This window comes from Colias croceus, chromosome 14, assembly GCF_905220415.1.
Source record: "Colias croceus chromosome 14, ilColCroc2.1".
In the NCBI taxonomy this organism is placed as follows: domain Eukaryota; kingdom Metazoa; phylum Arthropoda; class Insecta; order Lepidoptera; family Pieridae; genus Colias; species Colias croceus.
Window position 1 is genome coordinate 5,190,163 of NC_059550.1, and position 25,922 is coordinate 5,216,084.

Below are 25,922 nucleotides of genomic sequence, written 5' to 3' on the forward strand. Positions count from 1 at the left end.
TATTATGGTAGTGGTGTTAGTGACGTTCTACATAAATTAGCTGTCAGGGTTTAATTTAATATTATACAAGATATTATAAATGTGAAAGTAACTCTGTCTGTCTGTCTGTTACTCAATTACGCCTAAACTAATGAACCAATTTTCATCAAATTTGGTATGGAGATATTTTGATACCCGAGAAAGGACATAGGATAGGTTTTATCCCGGAAATCCTACGGGAACGGGTTTTAATTTAAAAACGCGGGCGAAGCCGCGGGCGGAAAGCTAGTTTTAATATAAATATTTGTATATGACATTTTTTATAATATTGTAAAAATTCTTTTGTTACATAAACGATAAATTTTTAATTGAATAAATTACATAAAAAAAATGTTTCAAAATTACAATGATTGTCTATATTATTTTTTATTTTCAAAGTATATGAATGCGGATAGCGGTAGTTTTTAGTCTAGAACACGGGACATTTTATTTTTAGAAAGAAAGAAGGAAGAAACCATTTATTCCAATACACACAAACCCACAACAATAGCATTGTAAATTATGAATAATAGGTAATAGAAAACATAAATTTATATATGGTTGCTTGCGCTAAAAAAGGAAGCCACTCAGAATACCTGAGGCACAATACCTTAAGGCTGGTTGCAGAGCTTGACCGACCGTCAGTGCGTACCGTCGGTCCTGACGATACGCATCAACAATTGTATGACTATGACACTAATGCGCATGACAATACGCGTGCGTATGGTCTGGTCGGTCTAGCTATAGTAGGGGAGCCCAGGATGCTAAATGTGGATTTACTCGAGCGTCACGGGAACCTATTAGAATTGGTAGATTAGACCATAGCGAGAAAAAAAGGTCCTATAATGTTTTCACTTTTAGCGGTGGGGAAGGGTTTTTTGATTTTTTTTTTAATTTAAAAAAGAAAAAAATTGGCTTGGAAATACTCAAGCGCGTTAGATATTGATATTTTGCATGCTCCAGGACGTCACTGAAAAATAGTATACGTTAATCTGACGATTTAAGTGGCGTCGATTTAATCGCTATGAAGAAAGGGTAAAAAATTAAAGTAATATTATTCGAGCGCGTCAGATTAATATATGGGGGGGTTAATTACAATATAAGAAGTCCCCATTTCGCTAATCTGACGATTCGAGCTCAACCTTAGGGAATTATGGATTATTCAAATTTTCCAGCTGGGCCCCTGAGCGCACCCACCAACCATAACTGCTCATATTGACTAGAGGTACTAATGAATAGCTAAGGTACCGTCCCTTATAGTAATCTGACGCGCTCGAGTAAATCCCAAAATCCCCTCTTGGGCTCCCCTACTACTATGAACGGTTTTATGAATTTCCATACATATGACAAGCGCGACTGACATACGCACCGATGGTCGGTCAAGCTCTGCAATCAGCCTTACACTGATTTTCAGTGACACCTTACGACATCCACATTGTCAGCTGCTTTACTGGATAATAAATAAATATAATTCCTGAATAATAATAATTTTGTCATATCCATCACGGAGTTCAAATGAATTAAATCGCGGGCGAAAACGACTCTGACGTTTTTAAGCTATATAAAAGTAACAAAAAAAAAGTATTATGCTTATTAAAATTATCTTATAATGATCATGAACCTTTATTGCACTATACAAATAATCACATTCACTACCTCGAAGATCCGTTTTACCCATAAAAATGGCAAATTCATTTTCAAAATACTGGCAACATAAGTTGAAGTTTTGTATTCCTTCGTATATGTTAAATTATTATTTGTATACCAAATTAAATAAGCCAAATAATCTACAGAGAACCTGTAAAACGATGTTTTATCTTTTTGTTTGTTTTCGGGAACAAATTTTACAGCTTTTTAATATCACAAGACAGCATTTCTTTACTAAAAAAGCAAACCCTTTTTGACGTATTGCATGACACTATAATCGCTATAGCACTGGCGGAGGTTCGTATTCGTTTTTGATTTCGTATTTTCTTTGACAAGGGCGATGGATGATTGTCATGCTCCATCTGCCTTTTATTTTGTAATCTAAGGTTTGATAGTCGATAGAATCCTATTTTATTTGATCGGGTTGTTACGACTAGCTCGTTCGATGACAATATCAGGGGATTCCCCTGTTAGTTTTGCCGTGCTACCAACTTTTGGTGTAGCCAGCGCTCAATTGTAGAAACGTGGTAAAATTTTAAATTATTGTTGTAGATTTTGATACCAACGTTTCTCGTGGTAGGTACGTGTATTTTTTTACGGTACGTGTATTATAAATTGATATTTTTTTACGGTCAGAATTTCTTCGGTCAGAGATTCTAATACCAGATTAGACCGCGGGGCCCCCCGAGTCGCGGGGCCCGTAGCATTTGCTACTCTTGCTACGTGGCTAATCCGGCAATGACCTATCTGAAAGCGGATGCGCATGAAATCGAAGCCGAACGGCTGCGCACGAGAAAAAGTACGCGATCAGAGCCCTCTTATTATTTCACACCAAGTGCGTCCAAGCATTCTTTATGTCAAAAGCAGTGCACACGCAAAAATAAACCTCACTATAAATACTAAAAATTCTGTTTTCATCGTGCTAAGAATCTGCTCTCCGAGCCGGTGTGTGAACAGACTCCTGAGCGCTAGCTGCGCGGGACACACCGGTGTTTCTACAAATTGAAATTATATGAAACTAGCTTTCCGCCGGCGGCTCCGCCCGCGGTTTCATAGAAAAACTCGCAGTTCCCGTTTCCGTGGAATTTCCGGGATAAAACCTATCCTATATTACTCGTGGATAATGTAACTTTCGAATGGTGAAAGAATTTTTAAAATCGGTCCAGTAGTTTATGAGCCTATACATTACAATCAAACAAAGTTTTCCTCTTTATAATATTAGTGTAGATGACCATAATATATATCAACAATACAACATTCAAACTATGTGGCTACTCAAAATTGTACACCTTGCTTACTTTTCTAATATCAGGTAGGTTACAAAATAAAACACTTGTTTTCTTTCAAAAATCTATATATTATAACAGTTCTTAACAACGTGACAATATTACAATATATTTGGCATATACCTTAAAAATTGAGTCACAATAAATTACACATCTATACTTCTATTGCTTCTTGAGGATGAGTGAAAGTTTGTGATGAAACAGTCGAGTGCGATGTGCAAAATCAAACAATGCAAACCGTTAAGGCACTTAATCTCTATAAGGCAGCAAACATCTACAATATGTGCAGGCACTGGCAATAATCTTATGTGATAAACCGACGGCTTACAGCCGTATAAACAATAGTGACAATTGCACTAATTATTTTTAGTAATTGACAAAACGTCATTTGATACTACTCAAAAATATTGAGTACAAATTTATAATCTGTCTAAATTTCACAACATCGAAAATAGTCAATAGCAAAATTCTATTTTAGGGAAGGCGGAACAAACATGATAATGAATATGCCTTTCGTAAGTACTGAATAATTAAGTAAACTAGCTGCTACAAGATAGAATGTTCAGTCTAAATATATTCTAATATGCTAGCATTGTCCAACCATTTAAGTAAACACTTCACGTGCAAAATCTCTGTAACACAGTTCATTAGTAAATAAATTAACATGATTATTATTGGAATGTGAAGAAAAATAGTTAAAGAAATTAGTGACACAAACATTATAATAATTGATTATTGAGATATTATATAAATTTGTCCATAACAAATCAGCCCCCCTAGCCCTGTAGATAATCTACAGCTTACGTCAATCTCATACATTCGTAGTCTATTCTATTGAACGCTACGCTAACAGAAAGCCACTTGGCTAGGGGGGCAGGCCACACCTATAAAAATATATTCAATCCAAAGATCAAATATTCGACCAATTATAATTCATTCGCAAAAACCTTTTATGAGCTACCAATACAAAATACATATAAAAATTACAATAGTCATTAAATTGATTTAATAATACTGATTAATTTTAAATTGAGGCACTGAACCTGGCACTAATGTCTAATCACTTTACCCACTTGTAAGAAATAAATTTTATACCAAATATATTACTAATTATACAATAACAAAGGCCTCAACATGATTTTTTGTCAATAATATAACTAATGAAATATTAAAAGGCCAATGGACGGGGCGAAAAAATCTTAACTAACATTTAAGGCATCGTTATAACCTAAGAAAATTGTATATTATAACCAACAATCTATGGCAAAACAATAATATCGTCAACAATATAAATAACTTTGCAGAAAAATAGAAGAGTTGATTTATATACTACACGCATGCATAACATAAGGAATGAGTCGTTAATACTTAGTATATTAATAATAATTATTATAGTGGAATGATTCACTGGATTTCTGAAACGTGATGACACTTAAAAATATTTGTCGCCAATAAAGCTGTCATCATAAAACGTGTACATAATTTTAAATGCTGTTAAGGATAGGTGGAAACAATGTCATGATAATTGTTTTCAGCAAAAGCTGATTTCGTCATTGGTTCACTCGGAGAGCGTTCGACTTCGTAACTTGTATGTCTTGTGATTAGAGATGCAACGAATAGTTGTTTGGCCGGTTACCGGATACCGGATGTTCGGCCTGACCACCAGCCGAATGTTCGGTATCCGGCCGCCGAATATTCGGCCGACGGCATTTTGAGTTTCTTAGGTGCGTGTCGCGCACCGGCACGCCGCCTGTGCTGTGCAGGTTTTGACTTGTTTCGTAGTGAATGTTCGCGCGGTCACAGTTCTTGGTAGAGACACTTTTATCGTGTCAGTGAAAAAAAATTTCGTTAAAAATAATAAAAAGCTTCAATTACAACTGTCTTTATTTCGATTCTATTTATAAAATCTACCAATTTTACTATCCGGTATCCGGCCTGATAGTACATTACCATCCGGTATCCGGCCGGATAGTAAAAAAGGGCCGGATAAGCCGGATACCGGATAGGAACCGAATATTCGGTGCATCTCTACTTGTGATCCTGTAAATAAAAAACCTTTATAAATTTGCTGAATCGATGGTTACAGTTAATGCATTGCTCGCTCTTTAAAAATAAGCAAATTTATTTAATAACCCAGGCCCTGAAATCACAGACACAATAGAAAATCTATTGTGTCGTCGATCGGGCCGCTCGGGGCTGGGTTAAAAATGAAGACATTTTGTCTTTAAATGTTTGTATTTTATTTTTGGGCTTAATGACTGGATACCGATGCGATGCAGACAACCGGGCAATACAACTAGGTTTTTTAAGTCCTTTCTGAAGTTTTCGACAGGTCACATAAGCTACTATGGTTAAATTCTATCTGTTTTCTCCCTCCTATTATTTTTTACGGGCGGTACAGCCCCTCTAGCCAAGTGGCTTTCTGTTAGCGTAGCGTTCAATAGAATAGACTACGAATGTATGAGATTGACGTAAGCTGTAGATACGTTTATCCACACCTTACGTCAATCTCATACATTCGTAGTCTATTCTATTGAACGCTACGCTAACAGAAAACCACTTGGCTAGGGGGGCAGCCCCCCTAGCCAAGTGGTTTTCTGTGGTCGTGTCAAGTAAAAAGAACGCTGACGGTTAAGCTGCGCATTGGCGATTTATCGGTCTATTTGGTGTTATGAGGTGGTATAATAATAACAAATAGGTAGTAGCGAAGCCACGATTCGCGAGCCTAGTTCAAAAATAAAATAATCGGCACATAGCTTTCGTGCAAAACTCGATCCATGCGCAAACACACCCCATCACTTTCATGCAGCGTTCTTTTTACGTGACGCGTATTAAGGTACAAGTCCGAGACGGGCCGCAGACCGCAAACTGCAACAGCAAACTGCAAGCGACAACACTTGTTTCTATGAACATCTATGAATCGCTGCGCGTTGCGTCTGCAGGCAGCAGTGTCGCCGCGCTTAGAATCAATTTCATGGATGTTCATAGAAACAAGTGGTGTCGCTTGCAGTTTGCTGTTGCAGTTTGCGGTCTGCGGCCCGTCTTGGACTTGTACATTTATACACACCGGCGCGCTCAAGAGGGCGGCGGCTGCAGCGGCACGAGCAGCGCGGGCGGGCCGGCGCGGCGCAGGAACGGGTGGTGCAGCAGGCGCGCCGCCGAGTGCCGCTGCGCCGGGTCGCGCACCAGCGCGCACTCCAGGAACGCGCCCGCGTCCGCCGGGCAGCGCGCCAGCCCGCGCGGCCGGGGCGGCGGCATGTCGCGGATGCGCCGCATCGCCTGCACACACACGTGACATACTAGAGGTATTAGTTGGTTCAATAAAGAAACGAATCTTCAATGGCGGCCAAAGCTGACTTTGACAGATGGTAGGATCAGCAAAAAAGTAAATAAAAATAACGTAAATTGATAATTATTTTATTAATTATTTCAAATTGTTTGTTGACAAACTTTTTTGTTATTGTATTTGTGTATTTATATGAATTATCATATTTACGTATACAGAATGTAATAAAATCCCCATAATACTTGTAATAAGCCCATAAAACTGAACAACTTTTCCCAAAGAACATATTTTGTCAAATTCCAATAAAACATTATTTACTTTCGCAAATGCATAATTGTCATTGTAAATTTATGATAAAAACTATTATAGGGAAAATCAAATACATTTTAGTGATTTAATTTTTCCCCAATTTTTTGCATACCGTACGGCCGTGTGTAAGCGAGAGGGAATGATAAGCGCCGCCATTGAAGATTCGTTTCTTTATTGAACTAGCTAATACCGACTTCGTGGTACATTTTTCGCAATAAAATGTAGCCTATGTCCTTTCTCGTGTATCAAAATATCTCCATAGCAAATTTCATGCAAATTGGTTCAGTAGTTTAGGCGTGATTGAGTAACAGACAGACAGACAGAGTTACTTTCGCATTTATAATATTAAGTATGGATTTATTAGAATAGAATAGAATAGAAACACATTTATTCCCAAAAAATGATACAGTACATTAAATTACAGACAACACTTATAACTTAAAAAAAAGGTATATAACATTACACGTAGGCGTAATAATATTATATTATATCTGTATCACCTCAGGGAAAGGGATTACTGACTCAGCATAAATGTATATAGTATTAGTGACTAACTTTCACCCGCGGCTTCGCCCGCATTTTCAAAGAAAAATCCACATAGTTCCCGTTGCCATGGAATTTCGGGATAGAACCTATCCTATGGGTTAATCCTAGTTACCCTCTATATGTGTACTAAATTTCATTGTAATCGGTTCAGTAGTGTTTGCGTGAAAGAGTAACAAACATACACATCCATCCTCACATACTTTCGCATTTATAATATTAGTAGGATGTAATAAAATATACTCTTCAAATGGATCATCACGCTAGTTGAAGTGGAACCTCAAACTTCAAATTGAAAGATGCTGACTAAAGGCGAAAAAAAGTTTCATTTACGACATGGGTACTCTGTACGCACGCACATACGAATAAGTGTAAAATTTAGTAATAAAATTATCATATATATATAAAGCTACACTACCACTCACTCACTGACTGACTGACATCGGGTTTCTCGGAAACTACGGGGAAAGTTGGGGGGATTTTGACGTGATCGTGTAGAGGTGCTCCCAGTGACCACCGGAAAAATATTGACATCTCCAACACCCTGGACAAGAGAGTGGACCCCTGGAGGTGCGCAGAAACGGTGCCACCTGGAGGGGGGGTGTCTGAACAAAAAATGCTCGGAACTGGTGGCGATTACCAAGGGAGATGGAAAAATGGGGATTTTCGCGAAAACAAGATGGCCGCCGTACTTTGCCAAAATCGCCGTTTATGAATCCTTACGTCTCAAATTTGGCACACGTGCTCTGTTCGAGCCGGCGAATCGATCGGTGCCCCGTTGGAGTGGCTCCGGGCCCCAGTTTCCAACTTTCATACAACGTAAAATCCAACGGCCCGCGGAAACGGTGCGAGTTGGGTGGGGGGTCCCGGAACTAAAAATGATCACCACCCTGGGACGCTACCAGGGAGCCATAGTGGGTCGCTCGATATTGGAATTTTTCCATTTTTGGCGCAAACATAAAAACGTAAATTTAGACGAGGTGGCGCGTCGCGGAAATACACTCACACCATGTTCGCACTCGCCCAGCTCCCAAGATATCCAGAAAAATCCGAAATCTTAAACTTTCCCACATCTCGCGAAGACGGTCAACGGCCCGCGCAAACGGTAGCAGCTGCATCTGGGGTGCTCAAACTAAACTTGTAGTAGACATCGAGCAATTACCACAGATAGTGAAAAAAATTCAAAATGGCGGAAAAAATGGCCGCCGCCATACAAATTCTAAAACGGCCATCGCTGGTCCGATTGCGCTGAAACTTGGCACAGGGGCTTTAATCGAGTCGCATATTAAGTTGGCATACTCATAATCGAGTTTCCATCGCTGGTTTCCGAGTTTCATACAACGCAAAATTCGACGGCTCTCTGAAACGGCGCGAGATAGGTGGGGGGTGTAGAACTAAAAAATGATCAGGACGATGGGATGCTACCAGGGCAATCGAGAAATTTCAAATTGGACGCAATTTTTTTTCAAAAAATGGCCAATTTTTCAAAGCAAGATGGTGGCGCCGGTTCCGTCACGATCGGTCTGAAAATTGACTTCTGTGCTCTGATTGGTCAGATTTACAAAACTGCGTACTCAGAATTTCTCTCCGACCCCCGGTTTCCATTTTCCATACATCACGAAATTCAACGGCTCTCTGAACTGGTGGCACTTAGGTTGGGGTCACCAAGGTAAAAAATGTTTAAAAACTTGGTCCGCTTCCAGGTACATAAAAATTTTTGCTAAAAAGCGAAATTTTTTTTTTCGAAAATTTTGTATGGAAATTTCCATAGTAGGAAGGGTAATTGAATAGCATCGGCAAAAGACGGCACCGCGGGCTGCTTGCTGCCCGCGCACCGCGCAACTTCGAGGGTTGACAGCCTCCCGGAGTAGAAAATATTTATTAACTTTTGAACTACCCCACGAGCCAAGCGAGCGAAGCGAGCGAGTCACGGCAGCGGCCAGCGTAAATATTCAAATAGGTAGCGAGGAGCGAAGCGACGAGCTTGTAAGGTTAACTTTTGAACTACTTACCGCACGAGCCAAGCGAGCGAAGCGAGCGAGTCGCGTCAACGGCCGGCCTAAATATTCAAATGGGTAGCGAGGAGCGAAGCGACGAGCGTGTTAGGTTAACTTATGAACTACCTACGGCACGAGCCAAGCGAGCGAAGCGAGCGAGTTGCGGCAGCGGCCGGCCTAAATATTCAAATAGGTAGCGAGGAGCGAAGCGACGAGCGTGTTAGGTTAACTCTTGAACAGTTTATTATGAAAAGTCACTGCCCGCTATCGATAAGACGTTTAAAAAATTTACCAATATTTGAATAAGTAATTTATAAGCAGTTTAGGTAGCGAGGAGCGAAGCGACGAGCGTGTAAGGTTATCTTTTGAACTACCACACGAGCCATGCGAGCGAAGCGAGCGAGTCACGGCAGCGGTCGGCCTAAATATTCAAATAGGTAGCGAGGAGCGAAGCGACGAGCGTGTTAGGTTAACTTTTGAACTACCTATCGCACGAGCCAAGCGAGCGAAGCGAGCGAGTCGCGGCAGCGGCCGGCCTAAATATTCAAATAGGTAGCGAGGAGCGAAGCGACGAGCGTGTTAGGTTAACTCTTGAACAGTTTATTATGAAAAGTCACTGCCCGCTATCGATAAGACGTTTCAAAAATTTAACAATATTTGAATAAGTAATTTATAAGCAGTTTCGACTGACTGTAGAATCGCTGTTAGCAGATGTTACAAATGGAAAGGAAATTCGAATGCATTTTCAAATGACTGAAGATGTCTGCCCTAGGATGAGCCGCGAGCTGCTTGCAGCTCGCGCACCACGCACCCTCGAAGGTGGACAGCCCCCCGGAATAGAAAATTTTGAATGGGGAATTTATAAGCATTACCGACTGACTGTAGAATCGCTGTTAGGAGATGTAACAAATGGATAGGAAATTTGAATGCATTTTCAAATGACTGAAGATTTCTGCCCTGAGATGAGCCGCGAGCTGCTTGCAGCTCGCGCACCATGCACCCTCGAAGGTGAACCGCCCCCCGGAATAGAAAATATTTGAATTTGAAATTTATAAGCACTTCCGATTGACTGTGGAATCACTGTTTGCAGATAATAGCAAATTGACGGGGAATTTTAATGCATTTTCAAATGACTGAAGATTTCTGTCCTGGGATGCTTCGCGGGCTGCTTGCAGCCCGCGCACTACGCTCCCTCGAAGGTGGACAGCCTCCCGGAGTGGAAAATACTTGAATGGGGAATTTATAAGCATTACCGACTGACTGTGGAATCGCTGTTAGCAGAAAATTACAAATGGACTGGGAATTCTAACACATTTTCTAATGACTGCGCTATTGCTTCAACCCAGGGGCAAAAGGGGCTCGCGGGCTGCTTGCAGCCCGCGCACAACGCACCCTCGAAGGTCGACAGCATTCCAGAATAGAAAATATTTGAATTGGGAATTTATAAGCACTTCCGATTGACTCTGGAATCGCTGTTAGCAGGAAATTACAAATGGACTGGGAATTCCAACACATTTTCTAATGACTGCCCTATTGCTTCAACCCAGGGGCAAAAGGGGCTCGCGGGCTGCTTGCAGCCCGCGCACAACGCACCAGCTAGTTATGTTATACAAATACAAAATTTCATGAAAATACGATAGTTTATTTGACATATTTTTGTGTACAAGTCCATCATGCTCACCTGCAACGGTGGTTCATTGAAGAACGGCGGTTCCCCGTCGATCATCTCGATGACCATGATACCGAGCGACCACACATCCACTTCCGGCCCGTATGGCAGACGCGACACAACTTCCGGCGACATCCAATATGGCGTGCCGACGAGAGATTTTCGCTTTGGAAGTTCCTGTTTATAAAAAATATTTTAATTAACGTTATATAGATGGAAAAACAACAACAACCGCGCCAACGACAATTCGCCCGAAGTGACACAGATTGCGAACTGCAACGTGGTTACGACCTATGTATACCTTGGTGCTTTGATCTCAAACAACGGCGGCTGCGTAGATGAAGTAAAAAGACGTATGGCCATAACCAGAACTGCGATGGAGAAGTTGAGAAAAGTGTGGAGGAATCGTAATATCACCAAAGCCACAAAAGTCAAGCTCGTACAAACACTCGTATTCCCCATTTTTCTTTACGCGGCAGAAACGTGGACGGTGCGCGAGTTGGAAAAAGGGAAGATAAATGCTCTAGAAATGTGGTGCTGGAGGAAGATGCTAGGGATATCGTGGACAGAGTTTCGCACCAACGAGTCCATACTCCAAGAGCTCGGCATCAAACAGCGTTTATCGACCGTAGTACAGTCGCGCATACTGCAATACTTTGGACACGTGTCTAGGCGAGATAACAACTCCATTGAGCGGCTAGTAGTACAAGGAAAGGTGGAAGGAATCAGATCGCGCGGCAGGTCACCAATGCGCTGGACCGACCAAGTGAAATCTGCTGTAGGAATTCGCGTATCAGACTGCGCCAGACAGTCTAGTAACAGGAAGAGATGGCGGGAGATCGTGCGGAAAGCTGTGTCCGCCCCTACCACCGATGTGGACGTCTCAACGTGACCACGACCACTCTGCCAAGAGTGAATCGACAAAGAAGAAGATGGAAAAAAACATTACTTATTATGGTTTAGTTTATTTCATAAGGAAACAAATAAATAACATTAGGGTAAACTCAATTATTCACCAAAAATAAAATGTAAATCTCTATAAAAAATAACACATTTTTCTCTCATAAGTACGTAAATTAATTAAAAATTAGTTACTAACATATTTATGTTAAATTTTTACCTGTGATACTTGAGCACAAAAACCAAAGTCAGATAGTTTGACGCGTCCATCAGCAGTCATAAGAATAGAGTCCGATTTTATATCCCGATGGATTACTCCTTGCCCATGTAAGAATGCTAAAGCCTGTTGACAAGGTTGGATTTGAATATGTATAAAATTTTGTTTCAGTCTTGTGGTCAATTTAATTCAAATAAACAAGGATATTTTGGAAATAATGTAATTATTGTGTATTTTGAAATTTGTATTTAGTAATAATGCTATGAAGTTATTCCTTAGCATACTGGATTACTGAATTAACATTTATTTAAATTTTAACTCTTAATATAATCGAAAGTAAGCATTGAGTTCCTATGATATATAAAAGAGCTAGATACGTTACCCGCTCTCTATTTTGGCAAGAAAAAACTCAGGTAAGTGCCCGAGTTTCACTTAGTCACGCACCATTCAGCGTCGTGGCTGGACGTTCTTTTTGTATTTTAATCGGCAGTTGTTATTACGAAGTACATGAGTGAGACATGTATTATGTCTCGTGCGTGAGAGTGAAAGAGAGAACAACTGTATTGGTGATAATGCGTTAGTAAGTAGGTATGTATTAATTACGCTGTTTTTTAGTGCAATGATGTTGGCGTATGCCGCGTCTACTAGTATAATAGGTCATTGTTGAGTTCCCATAAACACGCAGTCTAATATTGACAATATTTGATTACTACTACTACCACTATTATAATGAAAACAAAAACTTAAAGAATTATAAAACAGTTTCTTCATTGATATTATTAAGTACTTAATATAAAACTAAAGCATACCTTCAAGCACTGTTTACAAACAGTAGCAATTTGTTCTGGGTCCATTCTCGCTCTAGTGACTATTTGGGTGAGAGAGGCTCCTGCCATGTACTCCATCACAACCCACAATTCATTGCCAACTAGGTATGAAGCATACATCTCAACTATATTTGGGTGAGGGTAGTCACGCATTATCACCTGGAAACAATTATTGTATTAGTTAAAACGATTATTATAGGTAATAACTGACTACATAGTTATTGGCTATTAGAAATTTATATTAAAAATTTAACAAAAAATCGTATTTTTCTTAAATTTATTCAGAAACATAGTCATCACCTATCATTGTGTAATTTAAGAAATACCAACTCCATACTTTACATTTTACCACAAGTATCAACTCTTCCAACTTCATATCTACTATAACAATTACTCAATTTAAAAAAATGATTCAACTCACCACTTCATTAAACAAGAGCTCCCGTCTCTGCTGGTTAAGCAAGTTCATCATCTTGACGGCAACGCGGCGTCGCGTCCTCGTGTCCGTAGCCACGCACACCACGCCCGTACTACCTTTGCCAATCTTACTGAATCCAGTCAACGTTTCTCTGGGATCACCCTCGCTCACTACCAGGCGTAATGCGGCGCGGAACTAAAATTTAATGATAATTGTTGACAATTAAATAAAAAAAAGCCTTTGAGATGGGTGTGTGACCAGTTTTTGGATCTGATAGGAGTAATACTATCAATACATATTTAAGTAATTATCTAGTTGTTCCTTGTTACCTTACTAAAGTGCATTATGCCTTTGCCTAAGGGGTCGCCTGGTAGAGATCACTCTGAAGTGATAAGGCCGCCCCGTTACACATATTAAAGCTGTAACTTTGTGATTTATTAGGTATATACTTTTATATTTTATAAAAACAATGTGTGTAATGAAGTGTCAAATAAATAAATAAATAAAGTGCATTAGTTATACAAAATATGAAAAAATAACAAAAATGTCTTGCTTTCTAGACATATATTTCGAGAAAATGTTAGCTTAATTAATGCATTGTGATTTAAACATATAAATTGGAATTAAAAATTTAATACAGTCATTATTTAAGACATAATTTAGCGCCGATTTTTCAATCCCTGGTTAAAATGTATCTGTCCAATAAAGTATTACACGAACATTTTAAAATGTCACCTGTAAACTGTCAAATACGGACAATTAGAATACATTTTTGAAATAGTAGTTTAATACGTTATTCGATGAATAAGTTTTAACCAACGATTGAAAAATCAGCCCTTAATGTACCTACATAAAATTTACATTAATTGATGTCTTCGATCATTGTTAAAAATAGATGAATATGAACCAATATTTGCCAAAACCTAGGTAATAAATCGAATTAATTTATTAAAATTTCGCTGATAAAAACTGGTAGTCTTGCATGATTACATAGTATGTGATAAACATGTTAAATAATAGCATAATTCTAATAAGTCATGCTACATTGCCTGGTAATTGGTTTAATGACTTTTTAAAAGTCTACTGTAAATACAAACTGCATTACGTATTCATGATAAAACATGCATGCACAGTAAAATGTACTCAGTAAAATATAATCAGCTAGATATTATTTATCCATTCTTATCGTCTTAAACAATACTGACATGTCTTTTTATAAAAAAAAACAACTTATGAACAGTGGCGGTACGTTCATACAAGCCGAAAAGCCCGGCTTGCCTAAGGAATTCGCTACGAGACAGGAAAATACCCAAATTCACTTTTGAATATTCGCGCGCAACGAGCAATTCAAAATTTGCTCCGAAATTCAATGAAAACTCACCAACGAACAATGTCGAATTCGAGTCAAACTTTTTAATTTCATCCTTCTTGCTATCTAAATAAAGTCGTACTTTGTATAAACAGTGCGGAGTCCTTCTTGAGTGACATATAGTTCTCTCGCTTGCACTCGTGGGCTTTTACCGGGCTTTGCGCTTATCTCTTCTAACGTATGAAATTTCGTTGAAGTAGCTATGTCGTGGTCATATCGTAGATTTGATCATTTCATGATATGAGTGGCCATTTCACGAAATGGTCGCATATCGTGAAATGGCCAATTTAGTTTGGCCACATCATGATGTGGTTTGGGCAGATCAATGATAAGAAATCGTTTCACGATATGGCCGATTAACGCATGGTTTTTTCATGAAATGATCAAAATTATTTGATCATATCGTAAAATAGTTACATTAATCGTTGGTAGAGGCGCTGCAAGCTCTGTGTTTATGTGATAAGATGGCGGCCGCTGGCGAAAATTAAATTATTCGCAGTTAAAAACATCATAATTCGTTTAATAACAATATTGTGAAGAAAGTCATAGCAAAGAATTTACGACGAAGAGGTACGAGTGCTATGGAAAATGTGGATATCTTATATGTATTTAAGAAAACATGCGACTTAAATAAAATAATTTAAGAAACTACTACTATATTATTATAATTGTTCGTTTTTTAAAAAGCGATCCGCTTCTGGCACTCGCCGGCCGCTGCGGCGGCACGCTCGCTTTGCTCGCTCGGCTCGTGCGTTGTTTATCAAAGTGTAACCTAACCTAACCTAATTGTTTTCTATTGCAAAAACGATTCGCTTCTGGCATTCGCCGGCCGCTGCCACGGCACTAACTTAAATGACATTAAACAAGTTTTTTGAATATAGTTATTCTGAATTTTTTTAATATTTTATGGACTCTTTATATTTTATACGATCTGGCTAAATGTGGATGACCAAATCGTGAAACGTTGACGATTTAACGATCTGATCAAACTATGTTGGCCATTTCACGATATGCGACCATTTCGTGAAATGGCTACTCATATCATGAAATGATCAAATCTACGATATGACCACGACAGCTACATACCTATCTATAGAATTCAATAGCAATTTATATGGCCAACAAAGCCGGGCTTTAACAGTGTGAAGATAGTTACGATTGCGCGTCGCGCGAACGAACGTCGTGAATATTATTGTTAGTATGGTTTAGCGCGTGATTATACCGGTGTAATTTAGGTTAAGTTTTTCGAATTTTGTGATAAAATAAGTGTCGCGACACAGATTGTATTGTAAATTGTGATGGTTTGCTTTGTGCTCAGCGGGGAAGGTAAAATCATTAAACTTTACTGTAAAACAACGATTAATTTCTTCATCAAAACCAACTCCCGATTTGTGCAGTAAATAACATAAACCAAATTTTAATTGTAATGTTTACGAATTAATTGATTTCATGAATGAGAATTGGTTAGAAGAAGCCTTCTGATGAAACTTGCACATATTTTGGTATTTACGATTCTTGCTAGGTAGTTGTTCTTCCACGGAGCGTGCTTTCTCAGCGTTAAATCGAATTCATAGGTAGGTAGGTACGTATTTAAGAAATACACAAGGCCAAGAACGCCTTTCTGAATTAACAATGACTGTCATTGAGAAAGAGCTGTTAATTGAATTAAAACAATCACCTAAGTAGGTACCTACTTCTATTCCGATGTTATAAAATATTTCCTTCAGAAAGATCGGCGTTTTGAATTAGAATATAAATGATCTGTACAATATTTTATAATAAAATAATAAAAATAAATAAATAAATAAAATAAAATAGATTTATTTCAGGAGTATTTCCCATACAAGAACATTCAGTTTCAAATAAAAAATCAATAAGTCAAAATAAAATAAAGTAATAAATGAAAATCAAATAAAAATTAAATTGCAAAATTTCTACATACAAAACATTAAAATCGATAAAATAAAATAAATTAAATTAATTGGACCAATATTAAAATAATAAAATTTGATACAATTTGAAATTGAAAATTTTAAAATAAAATAATTGTAATTAGCTACTTCAATCAAAAATAATTTTACTAATTTAGGTATTTACCACCCTCTGGGGCCCCAGGCACACGCACTTGTGCTTGAACCCAGTGCCTCAGAAGGGGACTGTCCAACTTGTGACTGAGCACGTTCAGGATGGTGTTGGGACTCCCACGAGTACGGAACATCAGCGAAGCGATGCGGCGCCGTATCACTGTGTGAAAGCCGTCTGTGTGCGCATGCGCAAACATCGCAGATGCACTACAGTGGCGCGGAAGCCCCACCAGCACCCTGAACGCGTTATTATATTGTACTCGGAGAGCGTTGATGGCCCGCTGCGTGTAGTTGACCCACAGATTGCAGGTGTAGAGCGTTTGGCAGAATGCTTTAAACAGGGTGATCTTAACCTCTAAGCTACACCTCGCAAATCTGCGTGCCAACATGTTACAGCGGACCGCCATCGCCCTCCTTTCTCTTTCAATATCCTTATCGTCTTTTAAATCCTCGGTGACCACATGGCCGAGGTATTTAAACTCAGTCACTCTTCGAAGAGCGACACCGTTAAGCAGGACAGGTGCCACCTCCCCCGTTTTACGACCCCTGGCTTTAAATACCAGGAGCTCACTTTTCTGAGCATTGTATTTGAGACCGTGTACCCTCGCATACTCCTCACACACGCCTATCAGCTTTCTGAGCGCGGCTCTTGATGGGCTGAGCAACACCATGTCATCTGCATAGCTAATACTGTTGATGCAGTGACCATCAATCGAGCATCCTACTCCGATGCTGCTCAGCTCAACAATCAGCCCGTTCACGTACAAGTTGAAGAGAGAAGGGGATGTTAATCCCCCTTGTCTCACCCCACACTCCAAGCCGTACTCGTCAGAAAATTCACCAAGCCATTTGACCCGGTTAGTTTGGTGGTCATACCAATATTTAAAGATATTGACTAACTCACCTGGCACACCTGTATCCTTCAATTTACGCCAGAGAATATCGTACCTAACCAGGTCAAAAGCCTTGGAGAGATCGAGAAAGGCTGCATACACGGGCGTGCTCCTATCTGTGTAATACCTGACAGTCTGCTTGAGAGACATCACCGCACATTCTGTCGAAAGTCTAGGTCTAAAACCGAACTGAGCGTCATTTAAATTTAGGTGTTCTTTAAGCTGTCTCTCAAGCAGTCCATCAAGTACCTTAGCTGTGGCTGTAGCTAATGATATCGGGCGGTAGTTGCACTTGTCGGAATTATCTCCAGTCTTGTTTTTAATTATAGGCACTACCACCGTCTTCATCAGCTCATTTGGCAGATAGGAATGTCTTATACAGAGCGTAAATAAAAGTCCTAAAAGTCTCGGGAGGTGTGGCCCCGCATGCTGAAAATGTTCGATGCTGAGGCCATCGTGTCCGGGCGACTTCCCTCTAGTCATGCCTTTTATTATAAGAGCAACTTGTTTAGCTGTGACCCGCTCAGGCACCACGGACACGACGACCCCCGCATCCCTGGTCTGTTCACCTTTTAGCGGAGACTCCACTTGAAAGTGACGTCTAAACAAATTTGCAATATCTTTTGTATTGCTGATGCCGTTGATACTCACAGGGACGCTAGGTCTTGGGTTTAACTGTTTTGTCTGTTGCCAAAATCCTTTAAAATCTTTATTTTTATGTTTAGTAGCTAAAATATTCATTTTTATAAGTTCCTGGTTATTCTGACAATAACGTAATTTGGTTTTGAATTTTTTTCTAGCTTCATACATTTCATTATAAATGTTACCAGATCTAGGTCGTCCATGAGATACCCAGTTTAAAAACTTCTGCCGAGCCACCCTGTGAGCGTCACGGACATGCTTATTCCAGCCGACAATATGACGAGCGCGGTGCCGTCCACCACTACCCCCGCGCCCCACATAGCTGTCAACAGCCGCCCCCTGTAACGCTGTTACAATGTCACCATAAAGTGCGTCTATCGCTGCCAAGTGATCCTTGCTACTATCGTTACAGATGCTATCACAACATTGTTGGAATTCATGAGGGAAGCCTAATTCTCTTAGTTTATTGTTACAACATGTAGTATACTTATCTGTTTGACTCAAATCTCTATCTCCCCATAGAACTTTATTTGTTTTCGTGAACGGTGGCTTAATTATTCTACAAACAGATTTTAAGTTACACTGAATCTCAATTGGATAGTGATCAGACCAGAAAATGTCGTAGCATACCCTTACTGAAGAAACTGTCCTTAAAGCAGCATCAGTAACCACACAGTGGTCCAACCACCTGCGGCTGCCGTGCGCTTCACTCACAAAAGTATGGGTATTTGAAATTGATCCCAACATCTTTAGGTCTACACACGTCCAATTTTGTTCATTACAAAAATTTTGAAGTTCATTACCAAACAATTCCCCCGGATGAGCGTTAAAGTCCCCCATGATAAATACATTTTCAATATTACTAGTCTCAACTATTGACGTAATTTCGCTTAAACATTGAACAAATTCCAAAAGATTGTCAGAAGAGTCGGTAGGCATATAGATGGAAAAAACGAGTATTAACCGTTCCGACACACTCACCTTAATTGCACTTATTCGGTCACTTTCACACGGAATTACAGACACATCATTACACTTACTGTTTCTCCATAAAAGTGCTACGCCGCCATATGGCCGCCCGCGCAGTATACCGCTTGATAGGTCAACCGCAGATTTGCCGTAATAACCAAAGTCTTTGTTTATATTACCGAGTTCAGGTATCTCGTGTGGCAAGAGCCAAGTTTCTTGAAGCGCAATAATATCAGCGGTGAGGCATAGCTGTCTAACACACTCTGAGGATCTTTTAAAAGACTTACAATTGAAACTGATAAAACTTAAACTTTCCTTGTTGGTTGTACTACCCATTTAGATTTATTTTGGCACTAATATCAGATTTCTTACGTCTGTCTAGATCCCGTCTGCTAAAATGCACGAAACGACGAAAAGTTATACCGTCAGGCCATAAACTGCAGTCCAAAAACAAACTCAGTTTCTCCCTAGGAACATACATTTTATATGAGTTGTATTGTTTCTCTCGCTTGGGTTCGATCTTCTGTAGTGTTATATCAATGTTTGTTTTGCTTTTTATGTACGCAACTATGTGATTCTCGCAAGTTTCCTTATGAACGTTATTTATAAATAAAGGGACAGTGACATTTGCGGCCTTAAAACTTTCACTTCTTTCGGTGCACGTTCCTTTTTTACCTATAAATCGATTCCGGTACCTTTTTCTTTGTACAACTTGCCATTCGTCGTCTTTATTCTGCGTAGATAAGGCGTTCTGCGTCTGGGGCGCTCGAATCAGCTGATTGTTTGTTGCACCTATACATTCAGAGGTATTAGTCACCGCGCTAGTCGAAGTGCCCTGCGTTTGTTCCTCGGTGAGTACCGCCGCACGCGCAATACTTGGGCTGTGTGCGACAGAGAGATCGTCACCAGACAGCGGTGCGCGCGAGCGAGACAGGGACAGTGAGCGCCGCGCTTGATTGTGTTGATTTACCTCCTTATCAATAACGGTGGAATGATTATTAACGATCACCGGCTCCTGTGTTATATGAATAATTCCTGAGGGACCACTTTCGCAATTGAGTTCTGAGCTGTCTAACATACGATTCGTGGTACCTCGTTTTCTGTTGACAAAATTGTCCCGTTCAAAATAATTAACCATGGATGCTTGCTGAAGATTAATGACTTCATTTTGTAATCTCGAAAACTGGTCAACATGTGTATATGTTTCCTTAATAGTCTCAATCTCGTGTTTGAGTAAAATAAGGTCCTTCAATATCCGTGTCGCGTCCAGGTGATCAAAAGTGACCGGGGGTAATTTTTGTAGGTCACGGGCGACAAAAATCGGCAATTCTTCAGGATCTTTCTGTTTTATTAGTGAGATTATGTCTTCTATTTCTCTTTGAGTTTTTCCCTCCCTTTTACGGTTGATGTTTCTTCCCGTTGTCTTGACAGAGGTAAACAAAAGATTTTTTGCTGCACTAATTTCTTCCGGTTTAAACGCCGTGATACACAGTCTGATCATTGAATCTTCGTCCATCACATCACACTTGTTCTGAATAAAGGCCAGAACCTCGTTTATAACTACATTACAGTTCGCGCACTTTAACATGTTGGAGGTCGTTGACCCGTTCACGTCAGCCATTGCTAACGTTCGCACACAATGACGTGCCGCGCGAGACTGATGACTGAATAATGTCATACAGTTTTATATAATTTATAGATATAGATTTTAATACGATTGTAATGGTAAACGTTTGACTCAACTGTTTGCGGGCGCGCGTGAAGAAGAATTGATTCGGTATGTTCACATTTTTTATAAGTTTTATAACGAACATAGGTACCTACTTAGTAACTTAGTGTATACCTAATTCAAGTAAAGGGTACCCAGCAAACACTTCGAAAAATTTGGGCTTGCCCAGTCCTTACACCCTAGGCACGCCACTGCTTATGAATTTATTATGATATTTTTTGTTGAGAGAGTAGTCAATTATCTTCATTGTAAACATTATCTTCATATTATTATCATAATAAAAGAAGATACTATACATTTTGTAAATAATTATTTTTTATTTATTTATTTATAACACTTTATTGCACAAACAAAAATTAGGACAAAATAACATTAAAATACAAAAAAAAGGCATAGTTTGTACAAGAGGCGGCCTTATTGCTGAGCAGCAATCTCTACCAGGCAACCTGATGGGAAAGGAAATGTATGAAGTTAATGGGATAGTGCAAAGAGAAGAGAAAAAAAAATAATGATAATAATTATACCTAATAAATAAATAAAATTATTTAAGTATCAAAGATACCTACTATATAAATGCATAAATTATAATACAAATAAATAAAATACATAATATATACATACATATGATAATGTTATAAACTATACATACATATTATTATATAAATAGAATACATAAACATAAATATATTATAGCACAAAGACAATAAATTTATACAAAAAAAACAATGTTTGATGACGTCAGCAAGCAAAACAAAAAGTAAGGAAAAAAAAAAAAAGAATGATAATAATAAAATCTATAGCAAGGAAAAGTAGTGGTCTTTTAGCAACACTTTAAAAGAGCTGAGCGTTTGAGCACGTCTAATACTTTCTGGTAAAGTATTCCATAGTTGAATAGCCCGGACTGTGAAAGAATTGTTAAAAAATTTAGAATGATGGAAAGGGGTGCTAAGCAATAACAAGTTGGAAGAACGAAGAGAGAGAGTATTACTAGAGCTTAAATAGTCGAAGTTATCCTTTAAGTAAGAAGGTGTCTTAGGGCTAAACAGAATACAGTATAGAAGATGCAGCAGATGGGTATCCCGGCGATAACGGATAGGAAGCCACTTAAGCCTTTTCCTGTATTCAGAAACATGGTCAAATTTACGAAGACCGAATATGAATCTGATACAGAAATTTTGAAGCTTCTCAAGGGTGTCAAGTTGATATTGGCGAATATCAGGATAACAGGAGTCGGAAAAATCAAGGAGAGGAAGGAGAAGGGATTGAGCTAAAGTAATTTTGGATGGGACTGGAAGAAAGTTGCGCAAGCGCCGTAAGGAAAAGGCAGAAGAAAAAACCCGTTTTTGTACCTGCTTTATTTGTTCATCCCAGGAAAAAGTTTGATCCAGAGTTAGACCAAGATTTTTTACCTGAGTACTATAAGGGATGAGAACACCATCAACGACAACGTTCGGTAAATTGGTCCAGTCAATTTTTGAGACTAATTGCCTACTTCCGAATATGATAACCTTGGTTTTAATTGGATTAACTGTTAAACCATGACTCTTGCTCCATCTGACTACTGCTGCGAGGTCAGCGCTAACTTGGAAAATCGCTTCAGGCAGTTCAAGAAGTGACGCGTGATTATATAATTGGAAATCGTCCGCATACATATGGTAAGATGACACAATATCCTTGGAAATGGAGTTTATAAAAATGGAAAAAAGGAGGGGAGACAATACACCACCTTGAGGAACGCCAGCAGAAACATTGCACCATGTTGAAGAAACTTCCTCAATTAGTACACGCTGCCGACGTCCCTCTAAGTAGCTTTGTAACCAGTCAGTAGCCGAGGAGGATAAGTTAAGAGAGCGCAGCACTGCCAGCAGTACGTCATGATCGACGCTATTGAACGCGTTACTGAAATCGATCAGCGTGAGTATGGTGAGCTTTTTGTTGTCGAAACCTCGTCGGATGTCGTCAGTAATTTTGATTAAGGCAGTGGTCGTGCTGTGCCCTGGTCGAAAGCCAGACTGGAAAGGATTTAGGAGTTGGTGATGATTTAGGAAAATGCTCAGTTGTTCTTGAACCAGCCGCTCGAGAACCTTAGATAGGAAAGGGAGGATAGCAATGGGGCGGAAATCAGACGGGGTCGAAGGATTCGGATTTTTAGGGAGAGGGAGAATATGGGCATTTTTCCAATCACTAGGAAACTTTCCTGTAGAAATGGAAGAATTAAGGATATGGGTAATGACAGGATTAATGATAGGAAGGATTGGGATGATCATGCTTCGACCAATACAGTCACTACCAACAGCCTTCGAGGTAATTGACAACACGCTCTTCTTAACACTGCACTCGGTGAACTGACGGAATACGAAAGAAGGAGAGCTGGAGAGAGGTAAGGTGTTAAGATAGCTTAGGGTACTAGATTTTAAGGTTGGAAGGAAATCAGAAGAGGGATTAGAAAAGTGAGTAATAAGGTCATTGACATGGACTGTACTAGGAACAGAAGTAAGGGGAGATTTGCCAAGTCCAAGGGATCGGAAGAATTTCCACATTTTCGACGGGTCACCGTTGTCAATAGATTTGGCAAAGTACTGACGTTGTGCATCCCTACATAGCGTATTGCAGCGATTTCGAATCATAATAAATTATGTAGGATAAATTATGTATTATTGTAGGATTCACTAGAAATATGAGACAAAAAAATATAAAGAATCAATGAATAAATTGACTAATATCATATATTGTATAATATTATTTGTGTAGTATGTACCTGTTCATGGGTCAACCGTAACTCATGTTTAGAGGCGGCGAGGGGCAACTGCGTGGCGGGGGGCGGAGGCCCTGGGTGTCGCACACCACTTGGATATGAATCACCTAAAATTTACATATTATTATAGCTTATTATTCAAGGCACATGCGCTACGACGAATCTTGACCTTATTTGTCAAGTTGTGTGATGGATTATTGTTTTTCTTTACTGCAATTTTATATTGACGAAAAGGAGGCCTCATCAATTTAAAATTCCTCAAATTTTACAAATTCAAGCAAAAGAATTCTTTAATAATTAAATTATACATACCTAAATTCATATTATTTCCATTCATACCAAGTGGTTGTTGATGCATCACAGGCTGTGGAGGTGGATGATTATGTTGATAAGGTATATTCGCGTTTTGTATGTTCTGATATGTCATATTTGATTGCTGATTGTCATTTACATCATTTGTTGATCTTATTGTTGCTTCATGAGCATGCTGTGACCATTCAACTGGGGATTCTCTAATCGGTTGATTAAGAGTGTAGTTGCTCTGTTCACGGCGTAAGCTTGGATATTGAGCAGGGGCAGGTACATTTGGCGGGGATTCTTCAGGTACAACTGGCGGGATGTTAGCCTGACTACGTAAGTCACGTCTTATTCTTGGTGGACTAGAACTCCTTAAAGAGTTGGATCTGGCAACATTTGATGTTTTTGGTAAAACAACACCATTCTGTATTGGCTGAGATGTAGGATTGGTAGATGTGGGACGTGATATTGCAGCTACTGAACTTGTTCTGTGATCACCCCTCACTACAGTCTTTAAATCTAATATCTCAGTAGGTGTTATTTCGGATGGATCCACTAAGGGTAGTGGCCTATTTGTAGACTTCAATATCTGTAAAATATATTCAAATTATTAAAAGTAACTCAATGTAATTTGTGTACTGTAGTATTTGAATAACAAAAGTGTCAACAGTATGGATTTAGGTACTTATTTTAAACATACCTGATTGTTTCCAACTAGTGAGGCCCATTGTAATGGAAGGCCAACAAATTTTCCCTCTCTTCTGTCAAACCCAGTATGAACTCTATGCTCGAAGTTACTGGGAGGTGAAATCAAAGGCTTCTTCTTTTTCTTCGAAAACATTATAATGTATTAAATTCACTGCAACACAAATTTTTGTTAAATTTTCTTCAAACTCAATTAACGATATATAATTAATACGATTAAACACACAATAACACTAAACACAGTCAATGTATAAAAAAGAAAGCGAAATGTCGACAATCAACATTAAATTTTCGTTCGTTACGATAATTTGAGACTGCAATTTCAAGAAATAATATTAAGCTAGCTATTCAGATAACTTAAATACATACCAATTTTAAATGAAATCTCTTTATGTAATAGGGGCTAATGTTAATCTAATTTCACTTCCATGTAATTCGTCGTAGCCATGCCCTACTCACTACTCGATAGGTACTTTAAAATTGAATAGGTATGCGTTTAAATTGACAGTCAACATTCAACATAGCATTCACATCACAAATAGTGAAAGTTTATCAATTATCAGTCATTGAGAGACATTGAAAACATACATTGAACGCGTAAAAACTACGTCAATCACTTGATAAACATATTCGTCGATATTACAAGGAACATTCAAAACCAAGTTCAAAACTATTAAAAATTATAATAATTATGATTTATATGACACAGAAGTTCCGACCACAGAGCAATCAGCAAGTTATGTTCCGATTACTTGCTCTGTGATGTTCCGATACACAGAACAAGTTATTTCCGTTATTACCGACAGTTGAATCGTTTTGCACTTGCTCTGAGTTTTGCACCGTAGACACAGAAACTAACTCAGTTATACATCCTTCCTCTATAAACTAACTAATAACTTAATTACTCTGTCTACGTTTTGCACGGTGCACTAGTGATGGAATGACAGTTTTAGTTTTTACTGAGTGAATGAGTATAGAACGTCTATTGTGGTATAATCTGTGATACGATTCTACGTTGTAAACAGTAAAGCTACGTTCAAACCTGAGGTTCAAACTGAAGCGAACCCCAATATTCAGTAATGACAATGTGTGTGCAGCTGTGGTGTGTTGTACTGCAGTAGCCACAGCAGTAGCTAGCGTCGACGCGGACGCTCACAAATTCAAATGTATCGTCCGTTAATGTGTATAACACGCGTCAAGTAAAAAGATCGCTGACGGATGGCTGCGCATTGGCGATTTATCGGTCTATTTGGTGTTATGAGGTGGTATAAGATTAACAAATAGGTAGTTGCGAAGCCACGATTCGCGAGCCTAGTTCAAAAATAAAATAATCGGCACATAGCTTTCGTGCAAAACTTAATC

The 25,922-nt window shown here is 39.0% G+C and overlaps 1 protein-coding gene across 2 annotated transcripts; it reads right to left on the bottom strand.

Moving 5' to 3' along the window:
- Positions 1–3,832: 3,832 nt before the first annotated feature.
- Positions 3,833–25,437, bottom strand: LOC123697402 (serine/threonine-protein kinase PAK mbt). Of its 2 annotated transcripts, XM_045643900.1 has the most exons (10): positions 24,930–25,437; positions 24,556–24,714; positions 23,871–24,444; positions 23,562–23,665; positions 13,121–13,312; positions 12,682–12,858; positions 11,876–11,998; positions 10,768–10,932; positions 6,018–6,230; positions 3,833–4,553 (listed from the first exon to the last, which is right to left on the bottom strand). In XM_045643900.1, the coding sequence occupies exons 2-9, from the start codon at positions 24,694–24,696 to the stop codon at positions 6,027–6,029; spliced, it is 1,680 nt and encodes a 559-aa protein (XP_045499856.1). In that variant the 5' UTR covers positions 24,697–24,714; positions 24,930–25,437; the 3' UTR covers positions 3,833–4,553; positions 6,018–6,026. The 2 variants fall into 2 exon arrangements, with proteins under 2 accessions (XP_045499856.1, XP_045499857.1); XM_045643901.1 differs by lacking the exons at positions 3,833–4,553; positions 6,018–6,230 and adding an exon at positions 7,351–7,483 and having other exon boundaries at positions 10,688–10,932; positions 24,930–25,435.
- Between the last annotated feature and the right edge of the window lie 485 nt (positions 25,438–25,922).

Bases quoted from the DNA above. Each gene is read 5' to 3' on its own strand.
- LOC123697402 (XM_045643900.1), bottom strand. From the start codon at position 24,696: ATGTTTTCGAAGAAAAAGAAGAAGCCTTTGATTTCACCTCCCAGTAAC. The intron at 23,666-23,870 runs GTATGTATAATT...TGTAAATTTTAG, and splicing joins TGGAAATAATATGAATTTAG to GTGATTCATATCCAAGTGGT. The intron at 12,859-13,120 runs GTGAGTTGAATC...AATTGTTTCCAG, and splicing joins AGCTCTTGTTTAATGAAGTG to GTGATAATGCGTGACTACCC.